The 25,954-nt window shown below is 55.4% G+C and overlaps 3 protein-coding genes across 5 annotated transcripts; 2 read left to right on the top strand and 1 right to left on the bottom strand.

Moving 5' to 3' along the window:
* Window positions 1-10,622: 10,622 nt before the first annotated feature.
* Window positions 10,623-16,687, bottom strand: NDUFA11 (NADH:ubiquinone oxidoreductase subunit A11). Its single transcript, XM_079772714.1, has 4 exons — window positions 16,506-16,687; window positions 12,516-12,608; window positions 12,263-12,385; window positions 10,623-10,804 (listed from the first exon to the last, which is right to left on the bottom strand). The coding sequence occupies exons 1-4, from the start codon at window positions 16,597-16,599 to the stop codon at window positions 10,692-10,694; spliced, it is 423 nt and encodes a 140-aa protein (XP_079628840.1). The 5' UTR covers window positions 16,600-16,687; the 3' UTR covers window positions 10,623-10,691.
* Window positions 16,688-16,851: 164 nt separating this feature from the next.
* On the top strand, window positions 16,852-22,195 carry VMAC (vimentin type intermediate filament associated coiled-coil protein). 2 transcript variants are annotated; one of them, XM_079772041.1, is made up of 3 exons: window positions 16,852-17,907; window positions 19,561-19,790; window positions 21,994-22,195. In XM_079772041.1, exons 1-3 carry the CDS (start codon window positions 17,717-17,719, stop codon window positions 22,188-22,190), a joined length of 618 nt encoding a protein of 205 aa, XP_079628167.1. In that variant the 5' UTR covers window positions 16,852-17,716; the 3' UTR covers window positions 22,191-22,195. The 2 variants fall into 2 exon arrangements, with proteins under 2 accessions (XP_079628167.1, XP_079628168.1); XM_079772042.1 differs by having other exon boundaries at window positions 19,561-22,137.
* Window positions 22,196-22,203: 8 nt separating this feature from the next.
* Window positions 22,204-25,101, top strand: CAPS (calcyphosine). Of its 2 annotated transcripts, none has more exons than XM_079772040.1 (4): window positions 22,204-23,674; window positions 23,749-23,926; window positions 24,130-24,336; window positions 24,415-25,101. In XM_079772040.1, exons 1-4 carry the CDS (start codon window positions 23,592-23,594, stop codon window positions 24,514-24,516), a joined length of 570 nt encoding a protein of 189 aa, XP_079628166.1. In that variant the 5' UTR covers window positions 22,204-23,591; the 3' UTR covers window positions 24,517-25,101. The 2 variants fall into 2 exon arrangements, with proteins under 2 accessions (XP_079628166.1, XP_079628165.1); XM_079772039.1 differs by having other exon boundaries at window positions 23,354-23,491; window positions 23,568-23,674; window positions 24,130-25,101.
* The last annotated feature ends 853 nt before the right edge of the window (window positions 25,102-25,954 follow it).

Below are 25,954 nucleotides of genomic sequence, written 5' to 3'. Positions count from 1 at the left end.
TTGCAGAGCGGTGCGGTGGCTTTGGAGTCAGAGAGCCCGTGAAGGTATTTTATAAGAAAGGAAAGCGTTCGGAGAAGATCTGTTGGGACATGGAGACAGAAAAGCAGAGGTTTTGTTGTTTTGTTTTTGGAGGATGCTTTCCAGTTTTCTGATACCTGTCCCTCACTGGCAAAACCTGAACCAGGAATGCGGGCCAGCTGGGCACGAGCCCGGCCCTGCCGCGAGCATATGGAGATGCCACGTGTGGAAGACGTGCCCAGATTTTGCCCCCCACCTTCTCCATTGGTAGGCTCTCAGGATATCTTGGGAGTCCTCACTTATCGTCAAATCCACCTGCAGCCACTCTGGCCCCAGCCGGCCTCCACCTGAAGAGCACCAGTTCTGGGGACTGACCTTGGGGCAAGGGGAGAGTCAGATGGGAGAGTTTCAGGCTACATCTCACCCATCTCTGCTCAAGACTCTCCCAGGGCCTTCATCAACCTCAGAGGCAAAGCCCACAGGACCTGCTGCATCCCCATGGGCCTCCTCACCATGCATACCCCAGGACCTTTGCATGGCTGTTCCCTCTGCCTAGAACTCTATCCTCCTGTTATCCACATGGCTCCCTCAGACATCTCCCTCTTGAATCACTTTTTTCAAATTACCCCCCTCCCACCAGCACTGCCCATCCCTGCTCTTGCTTTATTTTTCTTCATAGCAAGTACTGCCACTTAACTAGACTGCATCATTTATTGTCTCTTGCCTTTGTCCCCATGGAGGATCTTGGTCTGCTTTGTTCCCTGCTGAGCTCCGAGCACCTTGAACAGTGCCTGGCAGAGGAGGGGCTCAAGAAACACACCTTGAATGAATAAATGAATGAATGAGCAAACAAAGAAACGAACAGTACTGAGCATGCTGGGAAATTCTGTTTCCTGGCTTATAATTACTTTTCCCTAAGACAGAGCCCCATGGGGGCAGGTTCTGGGTCCCCCGTAGGACCTGGCACCCAACAGGTATTCTGTAAACAGGTGCTGAATGAATGAGTCACCACCGAGAGAAGCTCAGGATCTCACTTGGAGAATTAGAAACAAAGACCCCGGAGAATCCAGACCTTGGGGCAGCAGGGGCTTTTGCCCACCCTCTTCCTTGCCCCCCACCTTGACTGCCTGGCCAGGGGCTGTCTCTGAGGGGCCTACAGGTGAGGTGGCCCTGAACCTGGGCGACTAGGGTGAGCAAGGGGCTGGGCTGGAGCGGGATGGCAGGCGCAGGCCGATGAGGAATGCTCCGACACAGGAATGAATAAACAGGCTCCTTGGATGTCAGAGTTTGGGGGCCAGGGGACGCTTTGAACCTCATGCTTGGCTGAGGATGTTTGGACAAGGCAGGCAGCCAGGGGGTGTCATCAGGGCTAAAATTAGCCTCCGATTCCCGCTCAGCCCCTCCCTCCAGAGCCAGAAGGGAGGTGGGATGGACCAGCCATCACTTAAGTGTGCACTAACTTTGTGCCAGGCCAAGCTCCTTGAATGTACTAATGCATTTAATTCTCTCAATGACCCCGACAGTCAGGTACTACTAGTAGTAGTAGTATTCCCATTAGGGAGGCAGCCTGCTGAGAGGCAGAGAGAAAGCACTTAGTAATACAGCACGAGGGGCGGGATTCGAATTCGGGACTCGAGGACTGTGCCCTTGCCACTGGGGCCTTGCTGAAGGCCAGAGAGATGACAGACCCCACGCAGCAGAGGCGAGGCGGGCATGTGACCCCTCCTTCCCTCTCCCCCGGGGACCTCTGGAATCAGGACTCCAGCACCAAATTCAAGTTTGTCCACTGCATAGATATCACCTATCTCGTTCATTGCATGTGTATGTGGGGGAATGAGTGCCTGGGAGAGCAGGGGTCCAGTTAAAGTTGTTAGATATTTCCTAAAGAAAGCAAACAACCAAAAGCAAAATGCAAATATATTGGCAGATTCGGCCTCAACCTCCCCAGGGCGCCTTCCTGGGCTCCTCAGGAGCTCCGCGGTCCAGCACCCACAGGGCACAGCTGGCAGGGAGGCCCCAGCGTCCCGTGGGGCAGGGCCCCTCCGACGGGCTTTCATCCACACACAGGGAGAGTAACGGAGGCGCACTGTCCCTCCAGGCGGGATTAGAAAAGGGCGCCAGAGAGAATCCCCTGAATCTGAATTTCAGATAAACAATGAATCACGCCATAGTTTATGTCCCACGTATTGGATGGGACATAGACTAAAAAGTCTATTTCATGCCTGAAGTTCAAACATAACTGGCCGTCTGTATTTTTATTTGCTTATTCTGACAGCCTTAGCTTCCTTGTCCAAACAACCTGAGCTGGGGGAGGGGAGGAGGGCCAGCAGGCCTGCCAGCAAGGTGACTTGTGATGATCTTCCCAGGGGATGGGTGGAGGGCGGGGCGGGCGGGAAACAGGATGGGGAGGGGGCCTCCGGTCTCTCTCTACCCCGCCAATCCCCCCAGCCTTGCCTGCTCTTGCTCATTATTCATTTTTAATGGTGGTTACTGGGCCAGAGTGTGGGCAGGAACACCTGGGACTGAAGCTCCCGCAGCAGGCGGCCTCACTAATGGGGGTGAGAGAGTGAGTGGGGGTGGGGAGGGGGGGTCCCAGCCCACCAGGGGCTGGCCCAGGGCAGGAAGTGTCCAATTTGGGGCAGCGGCAGGAAGACAGGCAGCAGGGACTGCATCTCTGGCTGCCTTCACTGGTCCCCACTGGCCACCTGTGCTGGGTCCTCCTCAGCCCCAGAGCCCCAGACGCAGGGGTCGGGGGCTCCGCCACTCCTGGGTCCCCCCCTCCCCCTGGCTCCGCAGATGCCAGCCTCCACTGGAGCTTGTTACCGCGGGAGCTTACTGAAACCTCACAGACAGGCTGAGTGGAAACTGAGGCCCTGAGAAGGGGCTGACTGGCCATCAGTGTCAGAGCTGGGACTCTTTCTTTCCCTTTTCTTTCTTACCTCTGAGCCATCCTTTATGCTGTTCCTACAGCCTGGGTTGCTCTTTCCCCCTTCTCCTGGAAAGCTCCTATGCATGCTTCAGTACCCCCTTCTCCAGGAAACCTCCCTGAACACCCAGCTGTATCAGGTGCCTCCTCTGTACCCCTCTGCTCATGCACCCCCATTGCAGCCCTCGTCAGTCAGAGTGGTAAATGCCTGGTCATGTGTCTATCTCCTCCGCTGGGCTGTGAGTCCTGGGATGGTGGGCTGGGTCTGTCTTGATCACCACTGTGTCCCCAGTGCCCAGTATGGGCCTGTGACACTGCAGACGGAAGTGCACTGGATGGAGGGAGTGTAACTGGAAACTTACATGCATATATGCATAGCCCATGGACAGGACAATAGTGTGGTGAAGGCCTGGGAGGGGCAGGTGTGGGGTGGAGGGGATCAATGGGGGGGGGGAGGGGGAACAAAGGGGACATCTGTAATACTTTCAACAATAAAGATAAATTAAAAAACAAAAACAAACGAAGTACACAGGAGTCAGCCACAGGGCCCTGGTTCTACCCCCATTTGCTGTGTGCAAGTAACTATCCCTCTCTGAGCCTTTGTTTCCCCATCTGTAAAATGGGGTACTAGCACCTCCTTCGTACCCTGAGTTGCAAGGAAGTCACGTTGTACGAAAGATGTTGAAGCCATGCTTTGTTGGGGGAGGGCTGCTCAACATATATTTACATCTCAACAAATATTTAAATACTTAGGCAAATTAAAACTACAATGAGCTATCACTATACACCCAGTGGAAAGACCAAAATCCGAAGTGACAACACCAGATGCTGGTGAGGATGTGGCGCTACAGGAACTCTCACTCATGGCTGGTGGGAAGGCAAATGGTGCAGGCACTCTGGAAGCCAGTTTGATGATTTCTTACAAAACTAAACACACTCACCCGGCTGGTGTGTCTCAGTGGTTGAGTGTCGGCCCATGCACCAGGAGGTCACTGGTTCAAATTCTGGTCAGGGCACATGTCTGGGTTGTGGGCTTGATTGCCGGTTGCGGGTGTGCAGGAGGCAGCTGGTCAATGATTCTGTTTCATCATTGATGTTTCTATCTCTTTGCCTCTCCCTTTCCTTTTCTCTAAAATCAATAAAAACATAAAAAAACAACCCCAAAACCTAAACACACCCTTTCCATGTGATCCAGCAACCATGCTCCTTGGTATTTACCCAAAGGAGTTGAAAACCTTTGTCCAAACAAAAACCTGCACATAAATATTCACGGCAGCCTTACTCGCCATTGTCAACACCTGGACGCAGCCCCGTCCTCTGGGAGGTGGGGGATGAACAGACGGTGGGACCTTCACACAAAGGGATGTTCCTCAGGGCTACAAAGAAATGAGCTCTCCAGCTGCAAAAAGACATGAGGAAACGTAACTGTATGGAACTGAGTGAAGGAAGCCAGAGTGGAAAAGCTACAAGTTACATGATTCCAACCCTATGACATTCTGGAAAAGGTGAAGCCATGGAGACAGCAGAGGGATCCGTGCTTGCCAGAGGGAGGGGGGTGCCTAGGGGGATCACAGAGGAATTTTAGGGCAGTGAAACTACTCTGTGTGACACTGTACATTTGTCCAAACCCATAAAACGTACAACCCCAGGAGCGAACCCTCATGTCAGCTCTGGGCTCTGGGTGATGATATGTTTGCTGGGTCAGTGCTTGCTCATCAATTATAACAAATGTAGCCACAAATGCAAGATCTTAATGGGGTAACAGGGGAAACTGTGTGTGCCTTTGGGGGGCAAGGTCATATATGGGAACTCTATACATTCTGCTCAATATTTTATAAATCTAAAATGACTCTAAAATAGTTTATTAATCAAAAAAATTTTCAGAAAGGTTGTGAGTATATTCACCCATATACAAAATGACATTTGCTGCACTATTTATAGTAGCAAAAACCTGGGAATAAGGAAATGTGCTTTAATGGGTCAACAGTCCAGCTGCAGGAAGGAGTATTAGGCAGCCGTTAAAAATCAAGAGAAAGTTCTTCACAGGAAGGGCTCTGAGATGTTTGTTATGAGGGAACTGGACTAAGATCTGCGAACCAGCAGGGACTGTGATTATGTTTCTGCAGCGGAAAGAAAATATACAGACATGTTTGTTTCGCATGGAACATGGCTGGAGGGAAAATAAGAAACCTGGCCACGGCCTCTGGGGAGAGACACGGGTGGTGGGGGGAGGAGGCTGGGGAGGGAGGGTGGCAGAGATTTTTTTCTGAATAGCTTGGTATATTTTAAATTCCCTGGCCCAGTCTGTTTTACCTATTGGAAAATCAACTGCACAGTGTATTTTAGAAAGATGACTGTGAACAAAACAATGGGCAAAATTAAAGCATCTGGATGGGTGTAAAAGAAGGAGGGGATTTTAGGCCAGGCCATGGGTCTGCCTGCAGCCCCTCTGTTTGGGCCGGAAGCCTTCCCATGGGCCCTGAGCCCTGTCCTCGCTTGGCTCACACCTTTCTTGCTCTGGTTCATCCAATGCTCAGAGCCCAGCAGGGCCCGGGGGCGGGGGGGTGGGGGGGATGGGGGTGAGACATGGGCTGTGTGCGATGGGGCCAGGCCTGAGGGAGCCCCCTGAGACCAGGCCGACCACCCAGCGTTCCAGGAAGCCACTGGGAGGCTTGGCTGGGTCTGAGGAGGAACCCGTAAGCACCAATATGAGGCTGGGGGCTGAGCCAGGCTTTGCTTGTCGCCCAAATCCAAGGAGGACCTGAGGAAGGGAGGGAGGGTGCCTGAGGGGGTTGGGGGGAGGGGGAAACTGCTTCGTGCCTCCGTTTCCCCACAGGTAAAGTCTTCTCTGGCAGGGGATGCCTGAGATGATCTGCATCTAGGGAACCGGGGGCTCTGCTGGGTTCTGAGCCCTAGACGTCAAGCCAGAATGGGTAGGGATTGGCAAAGCTCTGCCCCACTTCCGGACCCCTGAAGTGAGGACAAACCCGACTCTGGCTTTGGGCTTGGAGGGTCAGGTGGGAGGGTGGGCTGGGCCCCCCACCAGAATCCAGCCAGGAGACCTAAACCTCTGCCCTCCCCTCCTGGATGGGGACCCTGCATCCCAGGGGTATGGTGCCCCCGAGGCATTCAGCTCTGGCCCCTCCTCGAGCAGCCCTCTTGGCGCTGCTCCCGGGGCACCTTTGCCAGGACAAGGGAAATGTTTTTGCCCAGAAGGACCCACTACAGCAGAATGATGGATTTTGTGGTATCTGGCGGCCAGCGTTCCCCAAGGCAGTAAATCCTGCTCAGACTTGCTGTGTCCACCTGGGCAAGAGGCCTGATGGCCTGTCCTCTCACCTACGGTCCCCCCCACCCACCAGCGCATGGCCTCCTAGCTGGGGGGGGGGGGGGGGGGAGGTGTTTAGCCAGCTATTCCAGCCCCAAGGCCTTTGCACTCTGTTCCCGCTGCCTGGAACACCCTTCCCCCAAAGTAACCTGAGACTGGCTTCTTCTGGTCCCTCCCTGACCACCCCCACCCCTGCTAGGAGCAACCTCACCACCTCACTTGTGTCTTTATATATATTTGATTGATTTCCGAGAGAGAGAAACATCAACTTGTTACTCCACTTATTTATACATTCATTGGTTGATTCTTGTATGTGCCCTGACAGGGGATCGAACCCGCAACCTTGGTGTATTGGGACAAGGCTCTTAACCACCAAGTCACAATGGCCAGGGCTCACCTGTGTCTTTCATGCCACCTTGGTTTTCTCTCTCTCAAGCACAGTTCATGCCCATTTACATGTTTGCTTTTTTTTTTTTTACTGCCTGTTTTACTATTTCTCCCTCCAGAGTAGACTTTGAGCTCTGGGAAGGCAGGGACCTTGTTGGCTGATCCGACCCCCAGCTTAAGACTACGCCTGGCACAGAGAGGTGCTCAGTGTAGGTGAATTCCAACTCTTGTCTTGGAGACTCGCGTATGGGTGGTTTCTTTCTGCCCCCCTCCATGCAGCCATCATCTAATGGGATGGAGTGAGGGGAACCATGCCCACAGCTGGCACCCAGGAAACAGGGCTGGGCCACGTTTACGGAGCCCTGTTGTGTTTCTTGGCTGGCTGCTGACCATGGGTGGCAGCCAGGATATGTTCCAGACCTCAAGGAGACCCACCTCCCACTAAACAATCCCCGTGATGGTGACATGGGTTTTAGAAGCTGGTAAGTCTATGGGCAAAAGTGGAAGAGGGCCCAGGGGATTTGGTGCCCTGCTGGCCAGGTGGGAGGGCATGTGATGGGGTGTCAGGAAGACCTCAATGGGATGACGTTCAAGCTGAGAACTGAAGGAGGCAAGGGGGAGAGCTGTGGGGACTTCTGGGGGGACAGCAGTCCAGATAGAGGGCATGGCAAATGCAAAGGTCCTGGGCAGAACTGTGTCTGGTGTGTTGGAGGAACAGTGAGGAGGCCTGTGTGGCTGGAGCAGAGTGAGTGAGGGGGAGAGATGGAGGAGGTGAGGGCAGGAAAGGGACAGGGGCAGGTCGTGCAGGGCACAAGCCTAAGTTCTCCTGTGGGGAGAACTTAGGCTTGTGCCCCAGAAAGGTGAGAGCCCTGGAGGGCTGTGGGCAGAGGAGGGGCAGGACCTGACTCAGGTGTTCACAGGCGCTCTCTCTGGTGACAGCTGAGGGGAGAATGGACTGGGGGGCTGGGAGGGGGGCAAGGGTTGGAGCCAGACCTGGGGGCAGGTGAGTGATGGTGGGGATTGGGCCCAGGGAAGCAGCGGCAAACCCCAGCCCCAAGGGGCCATCTCGATAGCCTCATATGTCCCCACTGGACCAACAGGCACCTCGGCCTACATCCAACAGAACTTTGTAAAGAAATCTGTGGGGTATAATTTTGCCTTTGAGATCCCCTGGTCCCATTGGGTTGCTTTTGTTCCAGTCGCGCTGACCACTCCCACTTGGAAGGTCTTTGCAAGACAAGAGACATTTTACGTGTTGTGTCCCAACAGTAGCTAATAATAACAAAACAACTCCGCGTGCCGGCTGCGAGCTCAGCCCTCTGTCACCTCTGGGCCTCCGTTTCCTGCCTGTAAAGCAGGACTAATATGAATATCTGGCAGGTGGGAAAGGCTCCAGGGTTTTTCTTTTAGTCTTACTTGGATCGCATACATTTTCTTGGGTTACAAGGGCTCAGAGACCCCCTGGCTGAGCAGTCCTTGTAGGCTTGGCCCCCTGGGAAGTGTGTCAGGGCCACGGTCTTCAGGGAGTGCCTGCGGGGGGAAGGTAAGGCCCTATGGCTCCCTGCTGTGCTCTCCCCAATGGTCTTACCATGCCCTCTGCCCATGCCCTTCCCGTCATGCACATCTGGAAAGACCTCTTCGCCCTCACCAGGGGGCAGGGGAAGCTCTGGAAAAGGTCCTCCACTGCCCCAGGCAGGGACTGCTAGGGCAGGAGGTGGGGTTCCAGGCAGAGGGGTGGGGGGCCTGGGGCCTGTGTGTGGGGCGGGGATGATGTCAACCCCTCACAGCCTAGTAAATGTTTATGAGCACGGGGGCCTGGGTTTGGGGGCTCCCTGGAGCCAGCAGGCAGCTGCTCCCTCCTGGCCTATTCTGGGGGGCCTGGCAGTTCTGTTTCAACACTGGCGGCCGGCCCACCAGAGGGCTGGGTGGGTGGTGAGCACAGTCCCTGCCTGAGATGTCTAGAGGGGAAACCAAGGCTGGGAGGTAAGACGGGGCTGGCTGGCTGTGAACCTTCCCTTTCCATCAGGCAGGGGTTTGGGCTTCACGGAGAAGTGGGGGAGGCTGAGGAAGGGTGTGCAGGAGGGCGGTGCAGGCGGATCTGCTGGTACAGGTCCTTGAACAGGCACCTCCCTGCTCCAGCCCTCAGGGTCCTCCATACAATGGGTCTGGGTCTGTGGTACCTACTCTTACACTTTGTCATCCCTGCTGACTTGGGCAGGATGAATGGAAGAGGAAGCGGACAAGGAGGTAGAGACAGAATGTGGACACCACAGGGCCAGAGACTCTGGAGTGGCCAGCCATCCAGCTGAGCACGGTGAGCTCTGCCCCCTGCCGGCCACTGAAGGAACAGACCAGGCTGGTGCAGGAGCAGAGGGGCCAGTCCCCCAGAGGGTGTGGGAAGGGAGCTTACCCCCGGGGTACAGTCATCTCCCTCCTCACTGAATATCTTTTTTAAAAAAATATATTTTATTGATTTTTTACAGAGAGGAAGGGAGAGGGATAGAGAGTTAGAAACATCGATGAGAGAGAAATATTGACCAGCTGCCTCCTGCACACACCCTACTGGGGATGTGCCCGCAACCAATGTACATGCCCCTGACCGGAATCGAACCTGGGACCCTTCAGTCCGCAGACCGACGCTCTATCCACTGAGCCACACCGGTTTCGGCCTCACTGGATATCTATGAGGGCCCTGGTTACACCCCACTTGCCAGATGGGAAAACAGGGTGGAGCCAGGAAAGCACCAAGTGTTGAAACCAGAAGGCAGGTCTGGAAGCCCAGCACCCTCAGGGCTCAACCCTGCGTCTGGGCCCCTCCCCTCAGCCCAAGGGCAGCGTGGGGTGTCCCCATCCTTTCTCAGGGAACCCAAGTCCAGGCTCAGGATGCTGGTGCCCACTCCAGGGAGGGCGTTCTTGGCAGGGTCCCTCATCATGGGGGGCAGGGAGGCTGGGGGGGGGGGGGCAGGCAGGGCCAGAAGAGACCTGGAGTGGCTATACTGGGGCAATAAAAAATGAGCAGTGACAGGCCAGTGGCTGACAGCAGCAGTGCCCGGACTGTGCTCTGCAGAGGTTTAATTTTAGCCGATCAACACCCGGCTGAGTTATTACCTGGGCTGGACAGAAGAGGAAAGCAAGGCTCCAAGTTTGGCTTTCAACCATGTCTAGGCCCTGGGGGTGGACGTGAGAGAAAGGAGGGATAGGGAGGGCCCCAGTGAGGAGGGTGCATGAGGGCTGCAACCAGCCTGGCCTGCTCCTGCTGCCCCCAAGGCAACCTGCAGAGCCCAGACCCCGCCAGGGCACAACCCTGCTCCCAGGGGGGACTGGAGGGCCCTAATTTATGACCCATCTCAGCGTGCTGGAGCAAGCCAGGCCTTCCTCTCCGGCTGCCAGGAAGCACCGAGCCAGTTCTGCAGAAAGTCTGGGGCCGAGGCGGCCAGTGTTCTGGGGCTGCCTAAATCACTGTGCCTGACAGGAGGCGGCCGGTGAGGATCTCAAGTCTCTCCTCTTGTTGCTGCCAGGAGCCCCTGCCCTGCAGGCTCTCAGTGGCCTGTCACCCACCTGTGAGATGGGGACAAGGCTCTGGGGCAGGCCATCTGGGGCTCTCTGCTCCAATGCCCAGGAATTTGGAGTCGGGCTGTGCGTGGGCCGTGGGCGTGTTTTCCGCATGCTGTTGGCTTTGGGGGGAGGCCCAGACAGAGGATGGTCTGTGACCTGCAGGGGAGCAGCAGGAAGGGCTGTGGGCAGCTGTCCCAGCTCCCCCTCACAGGGTCCTGCCCCCCGACACGCGCTCCCTGCTTCAAGGCCAGCTGGTGCCTCTGGCTCAGTGGGGAACAAACCCAGGTGCCTAATCTCCTGCTCCCATCCTCGCTTCCAAATCCACCCTGAGTCTCCCTAGCTGGCGCTGGCCTGTCACTCTCACCCAAGAGCAGGGGAGGAGAAAAGGAAGACACACACACACACACACACAAATATACATCAAATTTAATTTTAGGGGCATTTCCACCTGCTCAAGGTTGAGGGAGGTGGTGGGACTCACACCTTGGGCTCTGCGAACAACTCCCAGCCCTCCAGCTTGCCCATCTTGACCAGGGAGGCCGCTATGCCCATGTACACGCAGGCTGCAGCGCCGATCCCATAGCTGTGAGCTGTGAGGGTGAAGAGGGTGGCGTCAGGGACTGTGGGGCTTGCCCATGCCTCCCCCCGGCCCCCCGGCAGGAACTCCTCCCTTGAGGGATTAAGTTACTTAACCCTCTGACTTTGAAGGTGTGTGTGAAAACTGAGGCAGAGAGAGAGGCAGGAATACAAGCTGTCAGGATGGGAGGGGAGGAAGGGTAGGGGTTGCTGGGCAGATGCCACACTGGGGACTCCCAGCCTGTGCTGAGTACTGGTACCAGACCCCCTGTCTACCCCATGGTTTGTGAACCAAGGAGCAGATTACAACTGATGGCCAGAAAGCTGCCGCCAAGGATGGGGTTCTGCTTGCTCTGTGTGGGGCTCACACCCCTTCACAGGCTTGGGGGCGCATGCCAAACCCAGACCTCATCCAAGGTCTCAAAGCAAAGGCAGGCCCAGCCCAGGTGGCTCAGTGCTTGAGAGTCAACCTATGAATCAGGAAGTCATAGCTCGATTCCTGGTCAGGGCACTTGTCTGGGTTGTGGGCTCAGTCCCAGTAAGGAGTGTGCAGGAGGCCGCCGACCAATGATTTTCTCTCATCATTGATGTTTCTCTCTCTCCCTCTCCCTTCCTTTGAAATTAATACAAATATATATTTTTAATTTTAAATAAAGGCAAAAGCAGGATAGTGTGGGCTTCCCCCTCTGCGGTACCCTCCTTCTCTGCCCGGCTGGCACCTTCCACTGACACTCCCAGCCTGCTGGGCCAGGGCAGTTTATCTTCGTGTGGCATCTGGGGCTGTGGGAGGCGGAAAGGGCATCGTCTGCTCCGTTCAGGGGGCTTCACCATGCCAGGCTGGCCTGGGCCAGACCCCTTCCACCAGGGAGGCATGCTCTGCTGGATCCCAGGTGACCACAGGCCACCTCGGCTGCCTCCCTGAGCCTTAGTCATTACATCTGGAAAGTGGGGGTGGTAGTACAGGAACCAGCACCACCTTCTTCGTGCTTATAGGCTGGTGGCGGAAACAGGCAGTGACCTCAAATTCTCTGACAAAGCGCAACAAAGGAGGGAGATATGGAGTGAGGGTAGTGGGGGTCTGAGATGATACACAGAGAAGTTGGTGAGAGAGAGAGCTATGCTGACATCTGGAGGAAGGACATTCAAGCAGAGAATAGCCTATGCAAAGGCCCTGGGGCAGGACGGTGCCTGGCATGTTGGAGGAACATGGAGGAGGCTCGTACGGCTGCAGCAGAATGAGCGAGGGGGAGAAAGGGAGGAGGGAAACATTGGTGAGGTGGGGATACAGCAGGTGCTTAAGCAGCAGCAGGTGTTACTATTGTTGAACTGGCTGGTGACTGGGCACTGGGAGCTCACATGGCAACTGCCCCCTCCTCTGTGTCCTACACAGCCGGCCCTGCCGGGTCCCTGGTCAGGGATGGAACGCAGAGGGAGGAGGCTCAGTGGAGGGCAGGGCTGGGGAGCTCACTCACTGCGTGCTCCCAGGGTCAGGCCTCCAGCGCAGCCTCCAATGAAGTAGTTCAGGGGGTCGTCGGGCTTCTGTCGGACCTGGGCACTGACGCAGGAGGTAATGCCAAATACGGCACCAATGGCAGCTGTGGGGCAGATAGGAGGGGGTGGGCACTGAGTCAGGGGCCTGTAGGGGCAGGATTGCCAGGCCAGTGCCAGAGAGGACACCGAGGAGAAGTAAGATCCCCGCCCCCCCAACACACACCATTTGCTCACCTGCAGTAAATGTGTACCGTCCTGTCCTGGCCACTCCCTCCAGGAAGGAGTCAGGGGGCTTGAGTGCGACGCTGTAGGCGGAGGTGATCAGGCCTGCAGGATGAGAGGGGTAAGGTGGCTCAGACTTGGGCCTCTGCACTGAGGAGTGGCCCTGGCTGGGGAGCAGGCCCTTCTCTCACCTGATAAACCTTTTCTCCCTTGGTCCCCACTGTGCCCCCCAAGGTATCTCAGCTGGGGTGGGAACCCAGGTCTGCTGCTGCAAAGCCTGGGCTCTCATCCTGCCTTCAGCCCCCAGGCCTCCCCACTAAGGTCTAATCAAGCCTGCAGAAGGCCTGCCTGGGTCCCCGTCACCCTCATGGGCCCACCGCAGGGCACCAGCCCAGTACACAGAGGACAGGAGGACAGGCCCAGGGCCTCAACAGCCAGCTACTCCCTAGCCTTGAGCGCAGGCACAGCCGCCACAGCAGCACTCCCAGAGCCCCTGGCACCTGGGTTCCTCTCCCATCAAGGGCTCTATTCTCCTGTGGGACCCGGGGCTCCATGGCCTAATCCTCCTTGGCAGAGGCTTGGCTCCTGGGGCTGCCAATGCTTCCTTGTTGCCACCCAGGTCCCCCTCCCCACTGGCAGCTCCGGCCTGGGCCTGTCCCTCACACCTGGCTGGCTGGGTGGATGCCCATATCCTCTTGGCCTCGCCACTGCCATCAGCTTTTCCATCTCTGCCTTTCCATCTCTGCTGTCGGCCTGACCACCCTGCCCCTGACCTTGGCCTTTGATGCATGAGGGACCCGAGTGGGGGCTGGGTCTGCTGCGGAGTGCCAGGTAGGTGGCAAGGACCAAGGTGAAGAATTCTGAGTGGCCACTGATCTGGGCTGGTATGTGGGTTTGGGGTAAGGCTGGGGCAGATGAGGGCCCACCTGGCTGGCTGCCTGTCACCAGAACAGCCCAACACGGGGTTCCCCATCCTCCAGCTGACCCTGCTCAGGGCAACAATGCACCCCTCCTCTCCCTACAGACCCCCAGTGTTGCCTAGATCAGGGACATCTCGAGGCAAGCCCATTTCATTCCAGACAAAAGAGAATTGTCACCTGCTGGGTAGCAAGCACAGCCACGGCTGCACTTACCCTCCTCAGGACCCAAGGGGCTCAGTACCCCTCTATCTGTTGCTTCATGGGAGGGGAGGGGCGTCAGAGAGGCAGAGTGACTTGCCTGAGGTCATTAAGCAGAGCAGACTGCAAGCGGATGATTCTGACCCTGGGGCCACGGTCTACCCCCCCACGGCAGCCCTGGGCAGTAGGCTTCAACTGCTTCTCAGGACCCACCCACGGGACCTCTAGGTTGAGCAGTACCCCCCACCCTAGCCTGGGCTTGAATGCAGCTCACTGAAGCTGCTGGGGTCCCTTTTAAAGACTTAATTGGCGGGGCCTCCCAGTCCTGTCTGGGACCTGTGAGTCTTGATCTTAGGAGCTGGGCCAGGAATAAGGATCTTAGGATGCCCTGAAGGGGAACCACTTACAAGATTCAGTGATGTCCCCAAACCCAGTCATGCAGTGAGCCCTGGGGGGCACCTTATCAACCCCATCCCATATGCCTGTGATCCTGGCCGCGATGGACACACAGAGTGCCCCTACCATCCTACATGCCCTTAGAAGTCCTTGAACTGGGAGCAAGTGACCTGAGAACCCCCTGATTGTCCCAGGGTGAAGACTGCTCCACCCCAACTCTCCCCAAGCAATCATCCAGCATGGTGGCCTGACACAGCCCACCTCTCCAGGAGCTTGCTCAACTCCTCAGATGCTGCGACCACCAGCACACAAGGATCTCTGACTCACACCTTTCCATCCTCTCAGCCTGCTCTGGGCTTCTTCTCAGCCTCCCATAGTGGCCTTCAGACACAGTGTACATTTGTTCTTTCATTAATTTACAGCTACTGTGTGCCATCATTCATTCATTCACTCAGTTACTATGCACCCACATCCATCCATTCATTCAGTTACTCAGGACCCTGGTTCATTTATTCACTCACAAATAGTTACTGTATCCACAACCATCATTCAAAAATTCATTCACTCACATAATCACTATGTGCCCTGATTCATTCATTCATTCATTCACAGTTACTGTCTTCCTTCTTTCCTTCACAAAGTTATGGTGTGTCTACAAGGTGCTGGGCTCTGCTGACCATAGGGCTTCCTCCAGGGGCTCACCAGCTCAGGGAAGCAAAACATGAAACCAGTGCTCTTGGGAGGGCTGAGGGGAGGTAGGGAATGAGGTAGGTGAGGGAGGATCCAGAAGTCAAGTTGAATGGTGAGAGCACACATGTACACTCCCACTCACAAACACCAGCATTAATGTCTTTCTCGGTTTCAAAATCCCCTAAAGCAGCGATTTTCAGATTTTCAACTGGTGCACCATGGCACACTAGTGTGCTGAAAGAATTTCTAAAATATGCAATACCTGACAACTTAATCAGGGGCACTGAGATCTTTTCCCTTAGATTGTCAAAGAAATAAAACGACAACAGCCAACACAGCAATAGCCATCTGGTGTCAATGAATCAAAATTATACCTTTTTTTTTTGTCAGATAGGCAAAAATATATTTTTTGTTATGCTGCAGAATTTTACTAATTAGTTTATGTGTGCCATGAGATGAAAAAGGTTGAAAATCACTGCCCTAAAGCATCACTTCTCCCAATCTTCTTTCTCCCAGAAAGCCCCACCCTCCTGGGCTTTAATTTCCTGAGACACAATCAGGACCTTCCAGGCATTCATCAGTGACAGCATCTCCCCATAAGAATGCACGGGAGAGAACTCCTACAGTGAGCTGATCCCACACTGAGGAGCCCTCCAGGGCTCCCATAGAGATCCCACCACATGCCCTAAACTGTCCCAATAACTTGCCATTCAAGTAGACTCCATATAACCCACCCCCTGGGACCCCCTCTTCAGCCTTTTCTGTTGACCACCCAGTTCACACATTCGTTGCCCCAGGCACCCCCAGAAGATCAGCAGACCTGGATATGCAGCCTGGCTTCAAAAGACCCCGGGGCAGTTAATACACCTCTTCAACCTTCAGTTTCCACCTCTGAGAAATGGAGATAATGGTCTTACTAAATATGCAGATAATGATCGGGATTATTAGGTCTACCCTAATGCAAATGCCTCCCAGTGTTGACTCAACTTCTGCCATGCTCTGTTTCAGGAGCTGGAGGTACAAAAGGTGGCCAAAACCACCAAATCTACTTCTCAGGGAGACTAGAATAAAAGGGGACCAGAAGGGGTGAGACTCGGGGGTCTCCTCTGCAGGGGAATGCCAGTGCTGTGGGTCCCCTCACACCCCAAGGCTTTCCCTGACTCACTTCACCGATGATCTCCTCGGCACTCCTAGGATCCCTCTGGTGGCCCCAATAAAACTTCAGATGTCCCTAACCCATAACCCCGCCCCCCCCCCCTAATCTCAACATTACCCCGTTAGAAAGTCTCATTATCTTCCGGCTCCTTTGACCTCGATAATGGCCCTGTCTCACTCCACGTCTTCCAAAGAGCCCGTGTCACTCCAACAATAACCCCCAAACCCCAGAACCCAGGGATCACTTCTGACAAGCCCGGTAACCAGCCTGTAACATGTACCACAACCTCCTGGAGCCCTCCAATCCTGCTAGGCCCTCCCCCGCCCCAAACGTCTCTCTCACGAGTTCCCCAGGACCGCCCCAGACACCCCGTCGAGGATGACGTACTACCCCGCGACATTCCCAGCCCTGAGGTGACCCCCTTGGACAGCTCCCACTGGCCCTACGGCCTCCCTGCGCCCTCTGAATTAGTTCGACACCCCACAAAGTCTCTCTCGTACAGGGTATCCCCAGACACGCTGAGGAAAACCATATGCCACCCCGCGAGATCCACAGTCCCCCAGGCCACCCTCGGATAGCCCCCGGTAACCCTGTGACCTCCCTGCACCCTCCGCCCTCGGGGCCCGGCCAGTCGGTGCTCACCAACGGCACCAGTGATACTAGTGCTGGCGTAGGCCTTGCGGTGACACTCAGTGCCGTCAGGGATGTCCCAGTACCGCTGAATAAGCCGCGCCATGGCTGCGACCCCGAGCCCCGCACTCCACAGCCGGCAATACCCAGGGCCAAGGGCAGCCTCCGCTCGCTATCGCGAGACTTCCGGGGAGGCGCGCGCAGCACCCCTGGCGGACAGGCCCGCAACAAGCATGCAACTTTATTGAGTGCCGCGGCCACGGACACGGGCTGCGCGCACGCGCCGAGTTCGGGACTGGCGTAAAGGAAGAGCTCGTGCTCCCCCAGCAGATTTCTGGAGGGGAAAGGTGAGGCCAGCCAGGATCAGTGAGGTCAGATCTCGCTATTTCTAGCTCAGAAGGCCCTAGGGTAGGCATGGTCTGACTCCCGGAGGTGGGACCTACCATTGGGGCTGGACTGTAATAGGTGCTAGGCAAATCGCCACGCACAGATTAGGGCGCGGGCGGGACGGGACTGAGTTTGACTAGGGCAAGAGGTAATTATGGGGCGGGACATAGCGAAAATGTGGCCACTTGCTGCGTTAGAATCTGCCTAGGGGCGTGGTCACGCACTGAGGCCAGTCCCCAAGTAGGAATCTGAACCGCGTGCGACTATTTGGGGGCGTGGCCAGGATCCAGAGCGGGGCTTGAGGGGAAAGGGACGAACCCTCGTACTAAGATCTTAGAAGGACACGGCCTATGCCCAGCTTGCGGCTGGTCCGAGACCTGTGCCGGATGGAGTACGCATTACGCACGGGGACGTGGCAAGGACCGGAGACAGAACCTGTGGGGGACTTGACCAATCCGGAGCTGTACGATTGCCTAAGGGGCGTGGACGTGCCCAATCAAGTGGTTCTGAGAGAAGCGCAACCGATTCCCGGAACGTGGTCAGACCGGTTCGGTCGCGGATCCGGACCAATCCTGGTGTTACCTCCTGAGCAGAGTAACCAATGGTGTTGCCAGAGCCTGAAGGGGCCGTGCCGCCGGAGAACGGGCCCGGGCCAGGGGCGGAGTTCTGAGGTTCCGGAACCAATCAGGGTGTTTGGGCTTGAGGAGGGCACTACCCAGTCGGCTGCGGCCAATCGCCCCGTGGTCCTGAGTGGGCCTTTGGGGCGTGGTCCACGGCGGTAGCACGGGTTTCAGGCGGCCCAGGGGCGTGGCCAGGCCTGGACCGCCACCGGGGCCATGTCCGCGCCGCCGCCCCTACAGATCCGCGAGGCGAACGCGCACCTGGTGGCCGTACACCGGCGCGCCGCGGAGCTGGAGGCGCGGCTGGACGCGGCGGAGCGCACGGTGCGCTCCCAGGCCGAGCGCCTGGCCCACCACGACGAGCAGCTGCGCGCTGCCCTGGACGAACTGGGCCGCGCCAAGGACCGGTGAGGCCCGGGGCCCGCCAGGTGGACTTCTAGGAGGTGGGCGGAGGCGGAGCCGAGATTGGAAAGGGAGCGCTGGCAGGGGAACCGAATTCATTCACTGGAGGCTGTACTACCGGAGGGGTTGAAAAAAGAAACACCAAAAAATTTGAATTAGTCATCAGCATGTAAAGATTTGTCACACAAGTGTGTGGATTTTTTAAGTTTCCCCACAAAGTAAAATCAGCTGGTACTGAATGGTGTAGAGTCCACCGACTTCTTTGAGTAGATTTTGGGAGCCATGGCAGGTTCTTGAACAGAAGAGGATGTGATCTATCAGAAATTTATGTTTTGTTTTTTTGTGTTTTTTTTTGCTAATCTGCACCCGAGGATATTTTCCCATTTATTTTTAGAGAGTGGAAGGGAAGGGGGAGAGACAGAGAGGAACATCAGTGTGAGAGAGACATATCAATTGGTTTCCTCTCGCAGGTGCCCCGATGAGGGCTGGGGCTCCAGCCTGCAACTAAGGTATATGCCCTTGACCTTGACTGGAATCGAACCCAGGACCTGTTAGTCCGTGGGACAATGCTCTATCCACTGAGCCAAACCACCTACAGCTACCAGTTTTTAAAAATATATAATCAATATTTTTTAATAATCAAAATTTTTATTGATTTCAGAGAGGGAGAGAGAGAAACATCAATGATGAGAAAGAAGCATTGATTGGCTGCCTCCTGCACGCCTCCTACTGGGGGTCAAGCCCACAACCAGGGCATGAGCCCTTAACCAGAATTGAACCCCGGGACCATTCAGTCCACATGCCCACACCCTATCCACTGAGCCAAACCAGCTAGGACCATCAGAAGTTTTTGAAGAGTCCCTCTAGCACCCGAGAATTGAAAGGGATGAGACAAGTGCCCAGGGGGAGATACTGGGGCCCAGGTGAGAAACAATTCAGAGCTGGATTAATTCATCTTTACTAATTAATTCACCTACTATGTGCCAGACACTGTGCTGGGTACTAGGGCACATCTACCCAGCTCTGCCCTTAGGCAGACACATCACTAGGCAGTTACCACATGGGGTGATGAGAGGTTGTGAAGGAGGTGCACACATGGTTCTGGGGGGATCCAGAGGGAATGCTTCCTGGAGGAGGAGCCAACTAAGCTGAACAACACATAGGAAAAGACGTAGGGAAAGAGGGAACTGCAGGAAGAGCTAGGAGGAGACATGAGTCTGTTCAGCTGGGTGGCTTAAACAGTAGACAGTTATCACTGTTCTGGAGACTGTGAAGTCCAAGATCAAAGTACTGGCAAATTCAGTTCCTGGTGAGGACTGTCTTCCTGGTCATCTCATTGTGTCCTCACCGAGGAGAGGGAGAGAGCTGCCTGGTGTCTCTCTTTATAAGAGCACTAATCCCATCATGAGGATCCCACCCTCATGACCTCATCTAACCTTAGCTTCCAAAGGCCCCCACCTTCAAATATCATACTGGGATGTAGGGATTCAACTTATGAACTTGGGAAGGACATAACCGTTCAGTCCTTACGGGGAGGCCATGAGGCAGTGGTGAGGAATATGGCCTTTATACTGATGATGGGGAGCCTGAGATCAGAAGAGACAGGAGCATCTCTGGTCCTTCAGTACTGTTACTACCGAGTTCTGTCTTCCTGCCAGCGAGATCGCCGCTCTGCAGGAGCAGCTGCTGACCTCCGAGGCCACTGTCCACAGCCTGCAGGCGGCCGTGCGCCAGAGGGACAAGCTCATCAGGCAGCTGCAGCCCCGGGCCGAGCTGCTGCAGGACATATGCCGCCAGCGACCACCCCTGGCTGGGCTGCTGGCAGCCCTTGCTGAGGCCGAGCGCCTGGGTCCCCTACCAGCCAGTGACCCTGGCCACCCACTCTCTGGTGCGCCCAGTTTGCTCCTTGCCAACAGCACTGAGGAGGAAGGGGACAGGGACCACCTCCAGCCAGCAGTGTTTGGGACCACTGTGTGAGCCCCAGAGCACAGATACCAGAATGGAGACAGAGGGTGCCTGTGGAGACTTTTTCCACTGCTGTGGGGGTACTCAAGGGTGGGAGTGTCACCAGTGTCTCAGGGGGAACCCCATGGCAGAGCCATAATACTTTCCAAGCATCAGACCTGCTAAAAAGTCAAATGGTCAGCCTGCAGGCAAATGAAAATGTTTAGTCCAAATCTTTTTAAAAAACAAAACTTTTTTCCCCAATTATCCTTGTTGAAAAATTGGCAACATTTACACACAAAAATCTGGATTTCTGGCTTTAGATTTGGCCATGCCTGCCTGGAACTGAACCCATAATAGTCTCTTTAGCCACAGTGTGAATTTTTAAATTAGTCCCTTCACTTCTCTTAGGGCCAGATGTCTGGGCCCCAAAGCATGAGTTTGAGACCTCTCTCTGGTGGAGGCAGATGGCATCAAGTTCCAGATTATTAGATTGTTTCTTCTCCCCCTTACCCCCCGTCCAGATTTTCTTTCATCCTGAAGCATCCTTTATCCCAGGATAGAGCTTTTTCTTACTCCATCCCAAACCAGAATTATTTTTATCATTTCCCAACCCAAGGACATACCTATTGATGTTCTAGAGAGAGAGGGAGACAGCAAAATATTGATGAGAGAGAGAAACATCGGTTTTCCCGTACGCACCCTGCCTGGGGATGGAACCCACAACCTAGGTATGTGCTGAGGGGAATTAAGCCTGCAACTTTTTGGTGCATGGGACAAGGCTCTAGTCGAGCCACATGGCCCCCAGACTAGAATTAAGAGCTTCAAGCTTCATGCTGTTTTGGATTAATTCTTTTGAAGACAAATCCTAGACATTCCCCCCCCCCCCCCCCCCCCCCCCCCGCTAACTCTGTCCTTCCCTCAACCTTTAACTCAAGGCAGTGTGTGTAGGGCACGTGAGATGCTGGCAGCCCGGCTGTGCTGTCCTGGAAAACTCAGGCCTCCCTTAACCTTTTCTTGATAACGTGCTGCCTCAAGGCCTTCACACTGGCTGCTCCCTCTGCCTAGAATGCTCTTCCCCAGGCGTCACATGATGGGTTCCTTATCACTCGGGTTTTTGCTCAAATTTCACCTCAGAAAGGCCTTCTCTGACTACCTGAAGTAATTCCTCCCCACCCCCTGCCACTACCATTGCATTTCTTTTTTCTTTAAAAATATATTTTTATTGATTTCAGAGAGGAAGAGGGAGATAGAAACATCAATGATGAGAGAATCATTGATCGGTTGCCTCTTGCACACCCCCTACTAGCGATCAAGCCAGAAACCTGGACATGTGCCCTTGACTGGAATCGAACCCAGACCCTTCAGTCCGCAGGCTGAGCCTCTTATCCACTGAGCCAAGCCTGCCAGGGCTATTTTTTTTTGTTATAGAAGCTCTTACCACCAGAGTGTAAGCTGCATGAAGGCAGAGCTTTTGTTCTACGCAGATAGTCCTGTAGGAACAGGATGGGTCTGTGGGCCCTGAAGGGAGTTGGGGGTCCCCAGCACTTCAGATAAAACCCCTCCAGTCTAGCTTTTGTAGTGAGCAGCTGGTTCCTATTTTATAGTCCCTAGAGAATCTATTTTTAACTCCTTTTTCTACACTGCGCTCTTGGCCAGAGCCATTCAGGGAGTGTTGCTTATCAAACCAGGGAACCTTGTGCTCTCCTCAGCCCAGCCGGAGCTGTTTCCCACCTCCTTACTCAGGAAATTGTCATACCGGGAACTGCTGTGGAGCAGGGCCTATTCCAGCTAGAAAGGTTGGCGCCCATCCCGTCCTCAGGATGGTGCCTGTTGTCTGCCTGGCATCTAACACTGATCCCTCAGTATATAACAATATCCCCATTTTCTCCTCTGGATGAATGAGAAAGGGGGGCTTGTTTGTATGAGGGAAGGCAGGCTGGGGCCTGTGTGAGCTCAAGAATAAATAGGGTGATTTGTCAGCCTGGTCCTTCCTCATTTTTTCCAGGTGTGGGGGGCTGGAGAGGTGGCCACTGTGTGGTTCCTGGTCTAGGGTGGGGCCCTGCTGGGTGAGGGCTTGTTTCAGTCACAGGAGCTTGTACCACAGGCACTTTACACACACAACTGTGTCTAATCTTTGTTTGCAGCCACCTATGGACACAGGCTGCCCCATTCACAGCTGGGAGAGACTGAAGGTGAAATGAGAAGGCCTCTGGGTCAGGAGGGCCTGGACCCCTACCCATTTTTGGAAGTTATTGTTGAAATTCTGATTCTCTTGCAGATGTCAAACAGAGCTACACTAATTGTGGTTAGATTTTACATTTTCCATAGGGAAAAAAACTGATGCAACACATTCAAAAACACAATGCAGTATTTCTTTGCCCAAAGAATGCTGGACTGCAGCAAGCCACTGAGCTGACTGTGACATCAGCTGGGGCTTGAATTGTAGCGCTGGGTCAGGAATTCCTGACCACACACCATTGTGCTGAGTGCAAGGCCTGGAGGTCCCCAAAGGGGGGGGGGCCCACTTTTTTTTGTTAATCCCATCTTTGAGGATATTTTTTCCATTGAAAAAATTTTTTTTTTTTAGAGAGTGGAAGGGAGGGAGGGGGAAAGAAACATCTATGTGAGAGACACATTGATTGGTTGCCTCCTGCACATGCCCCAACTGGGGCCAGGATGGAACCTGCAACCCAGGCATGTGCCCTTGCCAGGTAATTGAACCCATGACCCTTCGTTTTGTGGGCTGACTCTAACCACAGAGCCACACCAGCCAGGGCGAGGGCCCACATTTTAAGTCCTTGGGAGTCCCAACGTCCTTTTGGATCCTGCTGGTTGGTGTCATGCTCTGTTGGCAACGATGTCCAAAATCTGGATTGAAGACCTTCTGTGATGGTGGCCTTGGTTTCTCTTGGACTATGTCAGGTCAGGACCACTTTTCTCTATTTGGTACCGCAGCCTCCTGGCTCACCAGCTTGTCCATGAGCAAGCCCACCAAGTGATGTTTGAGAACTGAACACCAACCACCAAAAGACCCATACAACAAAACACCATGACTGGCCCCTTAATAACTACCAGGAACTGCTTTGGCCAACTTAACTCTGCTGTGTCCTGGCTCAGCTAGCACTGGTCTCAGGACCTCCCATTGGACATGGGTTGGGCCACCACCAGCCCTTTTAAACTCAAATCCCTCAGCAGCTTTGGCTGCTGCCCTGTGAAAAGGGATAGGGGTCAATATAGTCCAGGGAGGAGAGGGGCTCTGCCTCAGGTCACATAGGAATTGGGCCTTGAGCCTCTCTCCATCTAGGACATAGTCCTTGCAGGCCTGTGGCCTGCCCTCCATTGTGGTCAGAAAGACTCCCACCTCCCACCCTGGTCTGGGCCTGGCTCTATCCCAGGCCTGAGCATTGCAGGGTAGGGAGTGAGCAGCACAATGGGTGGATGGGGCTGCCAATGACAGCACTGCTATCCCTCCTGGTCCTGCCATTCGGCACAGTCAGGGTTACAGCTGGGGCCCCTCCCAGTCTCCAGAGCCACTGTCCCTTAGCAACAATCCTACCAGGCAGAACGCACTGCCAACACAGGACAAACCAGGCAGGAGCCAGTGGAGTGGCCATCTGAGGACTCCAGGACAGACAAGGCCAGGTGAGTGAGTAGGGGGCGCCCAGCTTGTAGCCTGGCCAGCCGAGCAGGACACCCACTTGACCTCTGTCTCAACCAGCTGCCCAGAGAGCCTGAACCTAACATGGATACGGTGGACGCCACTGTGGAGAGGCTCCGGGGACAGTGCCTGTCCCGAGGGGCCTCTGGCATCCAGGGCCTAGCCAGGTGAGCTGTCCCCTCACCCGTTCCTGACCACTTGGCCCCAGGGATCACTCTCCAACTGCGACCCTTGCCCGTAGGTTTTTCCGCCGCCTGGACCGGGACAGGAGCCGGTCCCTGGATGCGAGGGAGCTTCAGCAGGGCTTGGCTGAGCTGGGGCTGGCGCTGGACATGGCTGAGGCAGAGGGTGTGTGCAGGCGATGGGACCGTGACGGCAGCGGGATGCTGGACCTGGAGGAGTTCCTGAGGGCACTCCGTGTAAGGCTGGCCTACTGGGGGCAAGTCCCTTCACCCACCTGTCTGGCGGGGGGAAGGGGTGTGCTGAGCTCTCAGTGGGGTTACCTGTGTCAGCAGATACCAGACACCCAGGAATTCATCACTAAGAGACTCAGGGATCCCCTGCGCTCTGCACTCTATGCCTGGAGGGGTTGGGGTCTCTTAGTCATCACTCTCCCTTTCAGCCCCCCATGTCCCAGGCCCGGGAGGCGGTCATTGCAGCTGCATTCTCCAAGCTGGACCGCAGTGGAGATGGTGTGGTGACCGTGGATGACCTTCGGGGGGTGTATAGCTGCCACGCCCACCCCAAGGTGCAAAGCGGGGAGTGGACTGAGGAGGAGATGCTCCGCCGCTTCCTGGACAACTTTGATTCCTCTGAGAAGGACGGGCAGGTAGGTGACGCCTATGGGGTCTCCCCAGCTCCTCCTGCCCTAGATTTCCATCCCTACTCAGAGCCTGTCTGCCCCCAGGTCACCCTGGCTGAATTCCAGGACTACTACAGTGGTGTGAGCGCCTCCATGGACACGGATGAGGAGTTTGTGGCCATGATGACCAGTGCCTGGCGACTGTGAGCAGCATGCACTCAACTGGCACCACTGTAGCATAGGACCCCACCATGTAGCCTGGCAGCCCCAGGGGTGGGGCCTGGAGGGGAGCAGGAGGATTAAGGCTGCAGAACTGGTTGGACCAGGTCTGAGGCCCTTGCTTAGCCAACAGGCCCAAGTGGGACAAAGCCCTCCCCACCCCCCCCATGAGGCCACTGTAGATGCCCACCCCACCCCTCACCCCGTTCTGCTCAGTTAATCCTTGACTCTGTTAGAATTCCCACCCTGCCCCACCCTCATGGTTCCTGGGAAGCCAGGAGGCTCCTGGATGTGATATGGGTGTGGGGAGGGAAGCAAATGGCTCTCTGTGAAGCTAGGCTCTGCACTGAGATCCAATGACCCTTTTCTGGAGTGTGGGGCAGGGGCCCAGGGCAGCAGGCAGGCCAGGCTGCTGGAGGAGCCTTACCTGGGGAGGCAGAGGTCATTCCTGGCCAGGCCCTCGGGCTACCTGAGGCCCCTGGGGCACACGGGAGGCCAGGGCTTTAGTTAAAAGTTTTAATGTAGTTCCCAAATACATTTCATATGACAATCTTACATAAATGTTCCAAAACACATGGGCATTATCTGGTTTTACTTGTCACTAGTTGGCTAAGGCGTAAAGCAGAGAAATGTAGCCAGATCTGCTGGGGGTGGGAGGAGGGGTGGTGAGGGAAGGGCTTTGGTGTCTTCCCATGGCTCAGGCTCAGGCTCAGGCTGCGAACAGTCAACCCAAGGTGTGGGTGGCACAGCTATGGAGACCAGGCCTTCTCCTTCCCTATGAGTGGGCTGGATAATTTCTTCTAAAATCCCCTGGGGCCCTGTGAACAGGGACCTTCTTTGCAAGGGGGGCGGTGCCCAGCTGGGGTCTTGGCCTTCTCTGGGGTGGGCACAGCACCCGCTCCCGTGTGTGCTGAGAGTGTTGGGACAGCAGCCTGTAGTCTGGAACCAGTCCCCTGCCACTCCTCAGGGGCCCTGCTAGGGACCCCATCTGCCTGTTATGGAGGCCCCTGGCCCTGGATGGTCTTGGGGGCGGTGACATCCAGGGCTGGGCAAGGAATGGCCAACAGTAGAAATGTCTGATGATGGGTGACCCATATGATGGGGGTAAGCAAGAGGGGAGGGGCGCTATGCACATCCCCCTCTTTGTCAGCTACTGTGGGAAGCAGTGGCCTCACTGTCAAGTCCCCACTCTGGAAGGCACCTCATCCAATAGGGCCAGGCCTCCACACCAAGACATCACCCTCTAGGCAACGGGAATGGGTGAGAGGGGATCTAAGAAACCAGCCCCCTTGTACCCTACCAGATCCAGTGACCCTTTTCTAGATAAGCTCTCTCTAGTTGTGAGGCCTACCCCTCAACACTCCTTCAGAGCTTGGAGGAGCCCCAGGTGGGGAACAAGTGGGAGCCTTCAGAGCACCCCAAGCTC

Source organism: Cnephaeus nilssonii (genome assembly GCF_951640355.1).
Source record: "Cnephaeus nilssonii genome assembly, chromosome: 5".
Lineage (NCBI taxonomy): Eukaryota > Metazoa > Chordata > Mammalia > Chiroptera > Vespertilionidae > Cnephaeus > Cnephaeus nilssonii.
This window is presented reverse-complemented; position numbering and strand designations above follow the sequence as displayed.

Bases quoted from the DNA above. Each gene is read 5' to 3' on its own strand.
- VMAC (XM_079772041.1), top strand. From the start codon at position 17,717: ATGTCCGCGCCGCCGCCCCTACAGATCCGCGAGGCGAACGCGCACCTG. The intron at 17,908-19,560 runs GTGAGGCCCGGG...TCTTCCTGCCAG, and splicing joins CTGGGCCGCGCCAAGGACCG to CGAGATCGCCGCTCTGCAGG. The intron at 19,791-21,993 runs GTGCGCCCAGTT...CTTTGTTTGCAG, and splicing joins CCCTGGCCACCCACTCTCTG to CCACCTATGGACACAGGCTG.
- CAPS (XM_079772039.1), top strand. From the start codon at position 23,592: ATGGATACGGTGGACGCCACTGTGGAGAGGCTCCGGGGACAGTGCCTG. The intron at 23,675-23,748 runs GTGAGCTGTCCC...CCTTGCCCGTAG, and splicing joins GGCATCCAGGGCCTAGCCAG to GTTTTTCCGCCGCCTGGACC. The intron at 23,927-24,129 runs GTAAGGCTGGCC...TCTCCCTTTCAG, and splicing joins AGTTCCTGAGGGCACTCCGT to CCCCCCATGTCCCAGGCCCG.
- NDUFA11 (XM_079772714.1), bottom strand. From the start codon at position 16,599: ATGGCGCGGCTTATTCAGCGGTACTGGGACATCCCTGACGGCACTGAG. The intron at 12,609-16,505 runs GTGAGCACCGAC...CTCATCCTGCAG, and splicing joins TAGTATCACTGGTGCCGTTG to GCCTGATCACCTCCGCCTAC. The intron at 12,386-12,515 runs GTGAGCAAATGG...TCTGCCCCACAG, and splicing joins ACGGTACACATTTACTGCAG to CTGCCATTGGTGCCGTATTT.